Source organism: Miscanthus floridulus, chromosome 8 (assembly GCF_019320115.1).
Source record: "Miscanthus floridulus cultivar M001 chromosome 8, ASM1932011v1, whole genome shotgun sequence".
Taxonomy (NCBI): domain Eukaryota; kingdom Viridiplantae; phylum Streptophyta; class Magnoliopsida; order Poales; family Poaceae; genus Miscanthus; species Miscanthus floridulus.
Genome location: NC_089587.1, coordinates 153,753,084 through 153,765,019, shown reverse-complemented (window position 1 = coordinate 153,765,019; position 11,936 = coordinate 153,753,084). Strand labels below are relative to the sequence as shown.

Here is an 11,936-nt window from a genome sequence, read left to right as displayed (position 1 = left end):
CTATCTTTGTTTCTCTCCCTCTTTATCATCAATGACCACAAAGGTTAAAAATATAGATAGTATTACTTGTAGGGTCAAGATTATCAATGTCAATCAATGGGATGAGGATCAAAGTTCTGAATTTGGTTCAAACTAGAATATATGCCAAAGATATTTAACTCGGTTTGATCCAAGGACAAGCTTCTTCACACCTCCAAATGAGGGTTATCTTGTACCATGTTGAGTTAAACACTTAGAGCTCATTTTCTAGATTAAATACTAGGTTTACAAGCCCACAAACATGGCATATGCTATCACTAGATCAAGTCAAACATAGAAGCAATAGTGATACCATATAAACATCAAATTCATTTGATTTTCATGAATGGGCCTAATAAAATGGAGAAATAACTAGATGCACTAAACATGTCCTTAGCAAGGATGTATGACATGCCAATCAACTTTTACCTTGGATTGCTCAAATGAGAGGCATGTCATATTAGTGGGGGTGCATCAACACATATTTGAGAAATCTAATATGTTCAACTCATTCCTTAGCTTGCAAAACCTTTTCTCATCCAATGGCTTGGTGAATATATCAGCAAGTTGATCTTCGGTGCCTACACTCTCAATGCAAATATCCCCTTTTTATTGGTGATCTCTTATGAAATGATGGCGGACATCAATGTGCTTTGTTCTTGCATGTTGAACCGGATTGTTGGTTAGCTTGATTGCACTCTCATTGTCACATAGCAATCATAGTTTCTTGAACTTGATTCCAAAGTCACACAAAGTGGCCTTCATCCAAAGGATTTGTGCACAACAACTATCGGCGGATATGTATTCGGCTTCGGCGGTTGATAATGCAACACTATTTTGCTTCTTTGATGACCATGAAATAAGTGATCTTCTCAACAATTGACATGTGCCCGAGGTGCTCTTTCTTTCAACCTTGCATCCCGCAAAATCCAAGTCGGAGTAACCAACTAGCTCAAACTTTGCTCCTTTGGGATACCACAAACCAACATTTGGTGTATGCTTCAAGTACCTCAATATTCTCTTTGTAGCCTTCAAATGACTTTCTCATGGTGAGGCTTGAAATCTTGCACACATGCATACACTAAACATGACATCTGGCCTTGATGCAGTCATATAGAGTAGGCTTCCGATCATAGACCGATACAATTTTTAATCCACCATATTGCCACTTGCATCACTATCCAGGTTGCCATTTGTTCCCATTGGTGTGCTAATGACTTTGCTATCAATCATGCCAAACTTTTTGATTATGTCCTTAATATACTTGCCTTGACTCACAAATGTACCATTCTTCAATTGCTTGATTTGAAGATCAAGGAAGTAACTCAACTCTCTAATCATGGACATCTCAAACTCATTAGCCATCATCTTTCCAAAATCATCACAAAAGTCTTGATTGGTTGATCCGAATATGATGTCATCAATATATATTTGCAATACAAATAGATCTTTTCCAATCTTCTTGATGAAAAGAGTAGTGTCAACCTTGCCTATTATGAACCCTTTAGAGAGTAGGAAATCCCTCAATCTCTCATACCATGCTCTAGGTGCTTGCTTCAAGCCATACAATGCTTTCTTCAACTTGTACACATGGTTGGGCTTCTTATCATCTTCAAAACTGTGAGGTTGCTCAACATATACTTCTTCATTGATGTAGCCATTGAGAAATGCACTATTAACATCCATTTGATAGAGCTTGATGTTGTGGGCACAAGCATAGACTAGCAAGATTCTAATTGCTTCCAATCTAGCAACCGGGACATATGTTTCTCCAAAGTCAAGACCTTCAACTTGTGTATAGCCTTGTGCTACCAATCTTGCTTTGTTCCTTACAACTATCCCATCTTGATCTTGCTTGTTTCTAAAGACCCATTTGGTTCTAATCACATTGTGTCCCTTTGGTCTTTCTATCAACTCCCATACTTGATTTCTTGTGAAGTTGTTCAATTCTTTATGCATAGCATTCACCCAATCAACATCCTTCAATGCTTCATCTATCTTCTTTGGTTCAATGGATGACACAAACAAGAAGTGTTCACAAAATGATGCCAATCTTGATCTTGTTTGTACACCTCTTGAAATATCACTAATGATAGTATCCAATGGATGATCTCTTGCAATATTAGTTGGTTGGAGGATTGGAACTTGATTGCTTGCACTTGCTTGATCATTGGGTTGAGATGATGTACTAGCCACTTGATCTTGTTCATTTTCTTGAGATCCATTTGCACTAACTTGATTTGTATCATCTTGCACATTTAAGTTAGAGAGCACTTGCACTTGATCATCTTCATCATCATTTACTTGCCTAGGCCTCAATTCACCAACATCCATGTTCTTCATGGCATTTGAAAGTTGAATGCCTCTAATATCTTCTAAGTTCCCATTCTCAACTTGTGAATCCTTGGTTTCATCAAATTCAACATCATGAACTTCCTCAAGAGTACCATTATCCAAATTCCAAACTCTATATGCTTTGCTTGTGGTGGAATAGCCAAGTAGGAATCCTTCATCACATTTCTTGTCAAACTTGCCTAATCTTGTGCCTTTCTTCAAGATATAGCATTTACAACCAAAGACCCAAAAATGTGTAATGTTGGGCTTTCTACCATTCAAGAGCTCATACGGTGTCTTTTCTTTCAATCGGTGACAATAGAGGCGGTTGCTCCAATAGCAAGCCATGTTGATAGCTTCGGCCCAAAAGGATTGACTCACATTGTACTCACTAAGCATAGACCTTGCCATATCAATGAGTGTTCTATTCTTCCTCTCAACAAGGCCATTTGATTGAGGAGTGTACTTGGCTGAGAATTGATGTCTAATTCCAAATTTATCACATAACTCATCAATTTTAGTGTTCTTGAACTCACTACCATTGTCACTTCTAACTCTCTTGATGGTTGCTACAAATTCATTATGAATGCCTTTGACAAATGATTTGAATGTTGCAAATACATCACTTTTGTCCACTAGAAAGAATACCCATGTGTACCTAGTGTAGTCATCCACTATCACAAAGTCATATTTGTTACCACCAATATTAGTGTATTGTGTTGGCCTAAACAAATCCATGTGCAATAACTCAAATGCTTTACTAGTGCTCATCATGCTTTTCTTAGGATGGGTGTTTCCAACTTGTTTGCCGGCTTGACAAGAGCTACAAAGTTTATCTTTCTCAAACACAACATCTTTCAAGCCTCTAACCAAGTTATGCTTAACCAATCTATTCAATTGTTTCATTCCAACATGACCAAGCCTTCTATGCCATAACCAACTAATGCTAGACTTAGTGAACAAGCATGTAGATAATCTAGCTTCACTAGCATTGAAATCAACTAAGTATAGATTCTTATATCTAAAGCCTTTGAAGATCAAGTTAGATCCATCTACACTTATGATCTCTACATCATCTACTCCAAATATGCATTTGAATCCAAGATCACACAATTGAGCCACAGATAGCAAATTGAAATTTAAGCTCTCTACTAGCAACACATTGGATATGCTCATGTCATTGGATATTGCAATCTTACCAAGCCCTTTGACCTTACCTTTGCCATTGTCACCAAATGTGATACTATCATAACCATCATTGCCATTGGTGTTGATTGAGTTGAACATTCTTGCATTACCGGTCATGTGTTGAGTGCACCCACCATCAAGAACCCAATGCCTTCCTCTGGCTTTGTAATTAACCTACAAAAGAAGATTAATTCTTTTTAGGTACCCAAACTTGGGTCCTTGAAGGTTAGTCACTAAGCTCTTTGGTACCTAAATGGCTTTCTTCTTTGAGCCCATCCATGGTTTACCAATAAACTTAGCCTTCACACCATTTATACCCTTAGTAAGCATATAGCATGAATCAAGCTTAATGGAGGATACATTAGCATTTTTGCTCTTATTTTTGCATTCTTGCTCTTTGTGACCCACTTGCTTACAACTAATGCAAAACCACCATTGTTCTTCACAAAACTAGTCTTGTGAGGAGCAAAGGCTGCTTTACCTTTCTTGGGGGTACAGCCCAATCCCTCTTTATAGAGAGAAGTTCTTTGGCTACCCAAGCACATAAGCAAGTGGTCCTCACCACCATAAGCTTTAGCTAAGGTGTGAGTGAGCTTATTGACCTCCTTCTTGAGGTTCTCATTCTCAACCACTAGTGAGGTGTCACAAGTGAGACCATCACTACTAGATGAGGAGAAAGCAGAAGTACTACAAGAAGGGTTAGTAGGAGAAACAATGATAGGCATAGATAGTGATTCATCAATTATATCACAAGTTAAACCTACATTGCAAGTTTTAACATGCTTCTTTTTATTTTGCTCTTTAAGTGAAGAAGATTGAGCTTTTTTAAGCTTTTTGTGAGCTTTGCCAAGCTTCTCATGGGCTTCCTCTAGCTTCTCATGAGTTGCTTTGAGCTCATCAAGGGCTTGCTTAAGGGCTTTTACCTCCTTATTCAAGCTCTTGCATTCCCTTGTCTTAATGTCAAAGTGTTCTTTAGCATCTTTTAGCATGTCAAATAATTTGTCCTTAGTAGGTTCATCATCATCACTATCACTATCATTTTCATTTTCATATTCATTATCATCAACATGTTCTTTATCACTTTTATCATCACAAGATTGTACCTTAGTGGCCTTAGCCATAAAGCATGATGAAGATTCGAAGAGAGAAGGCTTCTCATTGATAGCAATGCTTGTAAGAACCTTCTTCTTGGTGGTCTTGTTATCATCACTATCATCATCATCATCACTTGAGGAAACATCACTATCCCAAGTGACTACATATGAACCACCCTTCTTCTTGAATGCCATCTTGTCCTTCTTCTCTTTCTTTTCCTTCTTGTCCTTCTTTCTGTTCTTCTTGTTGTCATCATCATTGTCGCTATTGTATGGGCATTGAGCAACAAGATGATCTTTGCTTCCACACTTGAAGCACCTTCTTGACTCTTCTTTGTTCTTGAATGAAGATTTCTTTCTTCTTACACGGTAGCCCTTCTTCACTATGAACTTGCCAAATCTTTTGACAAAGAGAGCCATCTTCTCATTATCATCATCATCCTAAGATTCATCTTCTTCACTTGATGTCTCTTGCTTAGCTTTGCCCTTTGATGATGTAGCTTTGAATGCCATGCTCTTCTTCTTGTCATCCTTCTTGTCATCTTTCTTCTCCTTCTTTTCTTCCTTCTCATCATCATCTCTATAAGCATCATCGGTCATGATATCTCCTAATATTTAGTTTGGTGTCATTGTGTTCAAACCGGTCCTCACTAGTAAGGTGACCAACATGCCAAATCTTACGGGCAAACATCTCAAGAACTTATTGAAGAAGTCCTTGTCCACTATCTTTTCACCAAGTGCTTTGAGATCATTGATAATCACTTCCATCCGATGGAACATGTCCGGCACACTCTCATCTTCCTTCATCTTGAAGCTTGCAAACTTCTCTTTGAGAATATGTGCCTTTGCACCCTTCATGGCTTGAGTACCCTCAAATGATTCTTCCAATTTCTTCCAAGCTTCATGAGCCATCTCAATATTCTTGATTTGCTCAAATGTTCTCACATCAATTGCATCATGAATGGTACTTAGAGCAATGTTATTATTTTGGAGAAGCATTTCTTCGGTCGTAGTGGGATTTTTTGGATCATCAATCTCAATTTTGGTTTCTACCACCTTCCACACCTTTCTATTAATTGACTTGATATGTGTGGTCATCTTTGTCTTCCAATAAAAATAATTTGAGCCATCAAATTGGGGTGGCTTCTTGGTGTTGTTGATTTGAGCCATTTTAACACCAAAGGTTGTTAAGCCTCAAATAACGGTGACCTCGTCTCTGATACCACTAGAAAGGTCCTAATAGCTAAAGGGGGGGGGGTGAATAGCCTAATAAAATTTCTACAATAATACTTAACAAAATAGTTAGACAATTATGAGGCGAAGCAAGTGTTGCGCTAGCCTACTCAAAAAGCAAGCCACCTACCACAATTCTAGTTTAGATAGTGTTGATTCACATAAGAGCTAAGACACTACCCTATGTTAGTGTGCTCTCAAAGGCTAACTAAAGAGCCACACCAACCAACCAACCAAGCTCTCACAACTAGCTACACTAAAGAGCTTGTCAACTAGTTTACGGTAAAGTAAAGATAGTGATCAAGAAGGTTATACCACCATGTAGATGAAAGAACCAATCAATCACAAGGATGAATAACAATGAAGACCAATCACCTCAGAATCAATGATGAACACAATGATTTTTACCAAGGTTCACTTGTTTGCCGGCAAGCTAGTCCTCGTTGTGGCGATTCACTCACTTGGAGGTTTACGCGCTAATTGGCTTCACACACCAAACCTTCAATAGGGTGCCGCACAACTAACATAAGATGAGGATCACACAAGCCATGAGCAATCCACTAGAGTACCTTTTGGCTCTCCGCTAGGGAAAGGTCAAGAACCCCTCACAATCACCATGATCAGAGCCGGAGACAATCATCACCCTCCACTCGACGATCCTCGCTGCTCCAAGCCGTCTAGGTGGCAGCAACCACCAAGAGTAACAAGCAAAATCCACAGCGAAACACAAACACCAAGTGCCTCTAGATGCAAACACTCAAGCAATACACTTGGATTCAATCCCAATCTCACAAAGATGATGAATCAATGATGGAGATGAGTGGGAGGGCTTTAGCTAAGCTCACAAGGTTGCTATGTCAATGTAAATGGCCAAAGGTACTAGCTTGAGTCAGCCATGGGGCTTTAAATAGAAGCCCCCACCAAATAGAGCCATTGGCCCAAAAAATGGGTTAGACTGCGTGTTGACCGGATGCTCCGGTCACAATGCACCGGACACAGCACCGGACGCTCCGGTCGTGAATACCAGACGTGTCCGGTAGGTCGACCAGACGTGTCTGGTCTCTCCCAGACCGCCACGTGTCTAGTTCAAGACAAGGTAGCCGTTGCAGCCCCCACTTTCATGCGATTGGACGCTCAGACCGGACGCAGAACTACGAATGACCGGACGCTAAGCCGTCGAGTCCGGTCGAGTCTAGTAAGCCACTAGGCCGACCAGACGTGTCTGTTAGAAACTAACCGAACGCTGAGCCTCAGCATCCGGTGGAGTACAGTAAGCATCCACGCTCGATCGGACGTGTCCGGTCACACCGGATCGGACGCTGCCAGCGTTCGATTGACTGCTCTGCCGAACACAGCGTTTTCTGATTCACACCGGACGCGTCTGGTGTGGCGACCGGATGTGTCCGGTCGCGGAGTTCATCGCCAAATACCGGACGTGTCCGGTCACCATACCGGACGTGTCCGGTCACTCTGTAACCAGCGCGGCTAACTCCTCTTCGACTCTATCTTCTTCACCCTTGCTCAAATGTGCCAACCACCAAGTGTATCACCTTATGCACATGTGTTAGCATATTTTCACAAACATTTTTCCAAGGGTGTTAGCACTCCACTAGATCCTAAACGCATATGCAATGAGTTAGATCATCTAGTGGTACTTTGATAACCGCATTCCAATACGAGTTTCACCCCTCTTAATAGTATGGCTATCAAACCTAAATGTGATCACACTCTCTAAGTGTCTTGATCACCAAAATAAAATAGCTCCTATGGTTTATACCTTTGCCTTGAGCTTTTTTATTTTCTCTTTCTTCTTTCCAAGTCCAAGTACTTGATCATCATCATGCTATGATCTTCATTTGCTTCATCACTTGGAGTGTGCTACCTATCTCATGATCACTTGATAAACTAGGTTAGCACATAGGGTTTCATCAATTCACCAATACCAAACTAGAGCTTTCAGCAGGTAAATACAGAATATTAACACTGATTCCTTTTGAGATTAAGTAGGCTTAATTTCATCTTCTGATATGTCATATACTTGATGGCCTGTAGATGATTCCTTATTGGTGCGCCGCGCATCCCCAGTGCTGGGAACAGATGGTGGACAGGTGGTGCTCGCGCGAGTGGGAGGAGACGCACATGTGCCGGGAGTGGCGTTTGATGATGCCAGGTGTAGCACACCATCAAGGTAGCCGCAGCCTTAGCGAATACGTAGAAACATGGGTACGCAAATTCATTTATTTATTCTAACGCTCAATTCTGCATGATTTCTAATCATCTTACATTTTTTCTCGCAGTCGGCATCACATGGTGGCCAGCCTTGCTCCATCTTCAAGGCATTTGCTATGGCCCACAAGGGCAAGGCGACGTCCAACGTCGACTACAACTCGGAGGACGGGCCTGAGGCGTACAATAATGCGACCGCCCACAACCGCCTCAGTGAGTACACATCGATGGCAAGGGAGGTTCATGTGTCAGAGTATGATCCGAGCATCGAGGACCTTGATGGAGAAGTCATCATGAGGGTGGGAGGAGGCAAGAAGCATGGGCGGTACTGGATTGCGATGGCGCAATTGACTCGGTCGCTACTCCCAGTCTCTCCCAGATTCGAGCAAGCAGCCGAGCAGGAGCCCCGCCATACGACCTCGGCAGGACACTTCACACCACCAGGTGGAGGCACTCGAGGTTATTCTTGGTTTATTCGTCGTTCATTAGTTTTTTTCATACCTTTTCTTTGCATTATTGTAACATTGGGGTGAATATATTATAGGCCCAGCTGGAACAAGAGAGGAGGATACGAGAGCAGATGCAGGCGAAGATGGAGAGGGTGGAGGCTGAGCGGGAGGCCGAGCAGCGGAGGATGATGGAGATTCTTCAGTACATGCAAAGTCTTGGTGCCGCTACGGGTGTAGCTCCGCCACCTTTGCTATTCGCTCCACCTCCACCTCCACCTCCTCACTATTCTACTCCTGTGAGTATAAATGTTTTAGTTTGTATGTTCATACTTACGGTCAAATCTAGTGGACTATGAAAGTTTTATTCATGTATGGTATATATTTATCTTATCTCACACATACAATCTCTTCTCCTTTATGCAGAATCAATCGGCGGCATCGAACGATCCTCATGCTTCAGCAAATCCTTCACCAAATCAGTGATGATACTTGTGGTTGTTAATGATACTTCTATTTGCAATTGTGGTTGACGATGATGGAGCACTTGGATTGCTTGTGAACTAATTTGTGATATATTGTGAGACATATAACGTTTGTGATATATATGTGGCGTTTGTGATATATATGTGGTGTTGGTGATATATATGTGATGTTGATGATATATATGTGATGTTGGTGATGTTTGTTATATATATCTTCTGTTTGTTTGGATGGGATGTAAAAAACAAATAAAAAAACTGTTTTCAGTCACTTTGCTGAGTGCAATGGTTATGACACTCGGCAAAGTGACCATCTGAGAACCACCTGGGAACATGCTTTACCGAGTGCAATGGCCATTGCACTCAGCAAACATCACAGATTTGCCGAGTGCCACGGTCTAGGCACTCGGCAAAGGTCGCCACTTTGCCGAGTGTCTGTCTTGTCGGCGACACTCGGCAAAGTGGCCACCTTTGCCGAGTGTCTAAGTCAATGGCGCTCGGTAAATCGGGTACCTTTGCCGAGTGCTTGACCTTGACACTCGGTAAAGCCGTCGTCACGGTGGCACTCGCCGTCACGGTCACTTTTCTTTGCCGAGTGTCGGATTGGCCGAGTGCCCGATAAAGTGCACTCGGCAAAGAGGTCTTTGTCAATAAACTGTTTACCGAGCGCCCTTTGCTGAGTGTAACACTCGGCAAAGACTTTGCCGAGTGTATATCGACCTTTGCCGAGTGCCTAAGCCGCCTCCGGTAGCGAGTGTGAGCACATTCTTAGTCTAAGAAGATATGCATCCCCACTCGTGGGCCGGGTGCCTATATACTTTCCCTACCTTTGAATCGATTCCAGAGCCCTACCTTTGAATCGATTCCAGAGCAGGAGTGAGCTAGAAGAATTCCAAAACCACAGCTCTATCCAAAGCGCCCAAACACAATACGAATTACGAACAACGCCTAGCACCATTCAAAGAACTCGCTGCGCGCCACAGCTCGCGTGCGTCGCTTGCGCACGAAAGCCTCCGGGCCACTCCAGCTACAGCCTGTCATGACCTGACCCGTGTAGAACGCTCCTCTCGCCACTCAAAGTATCCTGCTAGAGCTCAGAGCTCACTATATAGAGCGGCCACTGCAACGTTCCTGATGGATCGCTACGAGAGCAGCTACGACGTCGATCAAGAATTGCACGCCCTCCTCAACAAGCACGAAAAGGCCCAAGCTTCTCGACCAAAAACTTCGGGTGTTGTTGGTCTGTTGGGAGAGATGGCGGGGCCCAGACGAATGCGGCCGTCGACGTTCCGGTGCGCCGCGGCGACGGTGCTGGCGCTGCTGGTGGTGGTCTTCATCATCGTCCTCCTGTGGCTCTTCCTCCACCCGTCCAAGCTCTACCTCTCCGTCGACCACGCCGCCACGACGGGGTTCAACTTCACGGCCGCCGGCGGGCTGGCGGGCGCGTTCGACCTCACCCTTAGCGCCTTCAACCCGAACGAGCGCGCGAGCGTGTACTACCGCTGGGTCGACGTCGGGGTCTGGTACAACAGCACGTACCTCGCGGGCGCGCACGCGCCGGGCTTCTTCCAGCCGCCGGAGGACGAGACCCGCGTCGACGTGGTCGCCCGGGCGGCGCCGGACGCCTGGACGCTGCCGCGGGACGTGGAGGAGGGCATGAAGAAGGAGCGCACGGCGGGGAAGCTGACGGTGGACGTGCACGTCGTCGCCAAGGTGCGGTTCCGGTACGGCGTGGTGAGGACGCGCAAGTACACCGTCCGCGCCAGCTGCCCCGCGGTGCCCATCGACTTCGCGTCGCCAACCTCGTTCCACCGGGTGAACTGCCACGTGCACATATGATGAGTTTTACGATGCTCTGCGTGAGATGATTCGAGGGTTCGGCTCGATCTGTGTGGATTGATTGATTTTATTTATCGCTGCCTTCTTTTCGTGTTATGGTTATTATTATATATCTTTGGTTTGTTGTATGCATGCTTATTTAATTTCTTCACTTACTATTGTTTGCTGTCAAGGTTTTAAATCTCCGGCTATAGCCTCCGCTATCTCCGGCTATAGCTGTTAGAGAAGGATTTAGCTAAGTTTTTTCATGTATAAGTTAGCCTTTAGCTGCCGCTATAGCCCGATATAGCCGGCTATAGCCTATTTTTGGACATAGAAAGCTAAATGGCTTAGCCGGCTATTTAAAACCTTGTTTGCTGTAAACTGATTTTCATGGATTGGTGTAAATATCTGCTGAAAATTTAATTTGAACCAACCGAGGTTGCATGAGATTAGTCGTTTTTTCAGCACGAAAGTATTTTTGCTGGTGGAGCAACTAGTTTTCGTGTGATAGGGTGTTCCCCTAGCCTAGTGGGATGGCGGACTTTCCTTTCATTTGAGTGGGCTCGTCATTTGGCCCGTGAAGAAGTTTGCTATCATGCTATTGGCCCAAGCTAATTGTGATCATCTTCTTTGAGAAAAGAAAAAGAAAAAGAGCTCACCTCCAAATTTTCAACACCGTTGCGCTTATGATACTGATGATTTAACCTCTACAATAAACAAAGCACAAGTTGAGATGTTAGACGAATGATATGGCAAGAGTGTCCAAGAGATGAGATCCAGTCGTAAGCATAAACTGGCCTATCACATGGCTACGAAGTGTGTAACATGCTGAAGAAGGACTTGGCAAGTTGGGATCTTGTGTAAAGAGAGCTTCGTTGGAATCCTCAACCAGTCTCGCCAACACGCACCTAATGGCTCTTTAAAATACTCCAGCTGATTGTTCATTCTACCCTCTGATTCCCATCGCACGGCTGAGGTCTCACTCCAGTAGTCACGATCCGACGGCAACCGAGCCCACAAGGAATCAGGAGGCTTCGCTGTCGAAAGCAGTGGGCCCGGATGCACAGTCACACCCAGAGCAACTAACCAAGCAA

At 43.6% G+C, this 11,936-nt stretch overlaps 1 protein-coding gene across 1 annotated transcript; it reads left to right on the top strand.

The window, feature by feature from the left end:
* The first annotated feature begins 9,962 nt into the window (after nt 1-9,962).
* LOC136473774 (uncharacterized protein At1g08160-like) lies at nt 9,963-11,224 on the top strand. The gene has a single exon (XM_066471415.1). It carries the CDS (start codon nt 10,156-10,158, stop codon nt 10,858-10,860), a length of 705 nt encoding a protein of 234 aa, XP_066327512.1. The 5' UTR covers nt 9,963-10,155; the 3' UTR covers nt 10,861-11,224.
* The last annotated feature ends 712 nt before the right edge of the window (nt 11,225-11,936 follow it).

What these genes read in the sequence shown, in the direction of transcription:
- LOC136473774 (XM_066471415.1), top strand. Translation starts at nt 10,156, where the DNA reads ATGGATCGCTACGAGAGCAGCTACGACGTCGATCAAGAATTGCACGCC.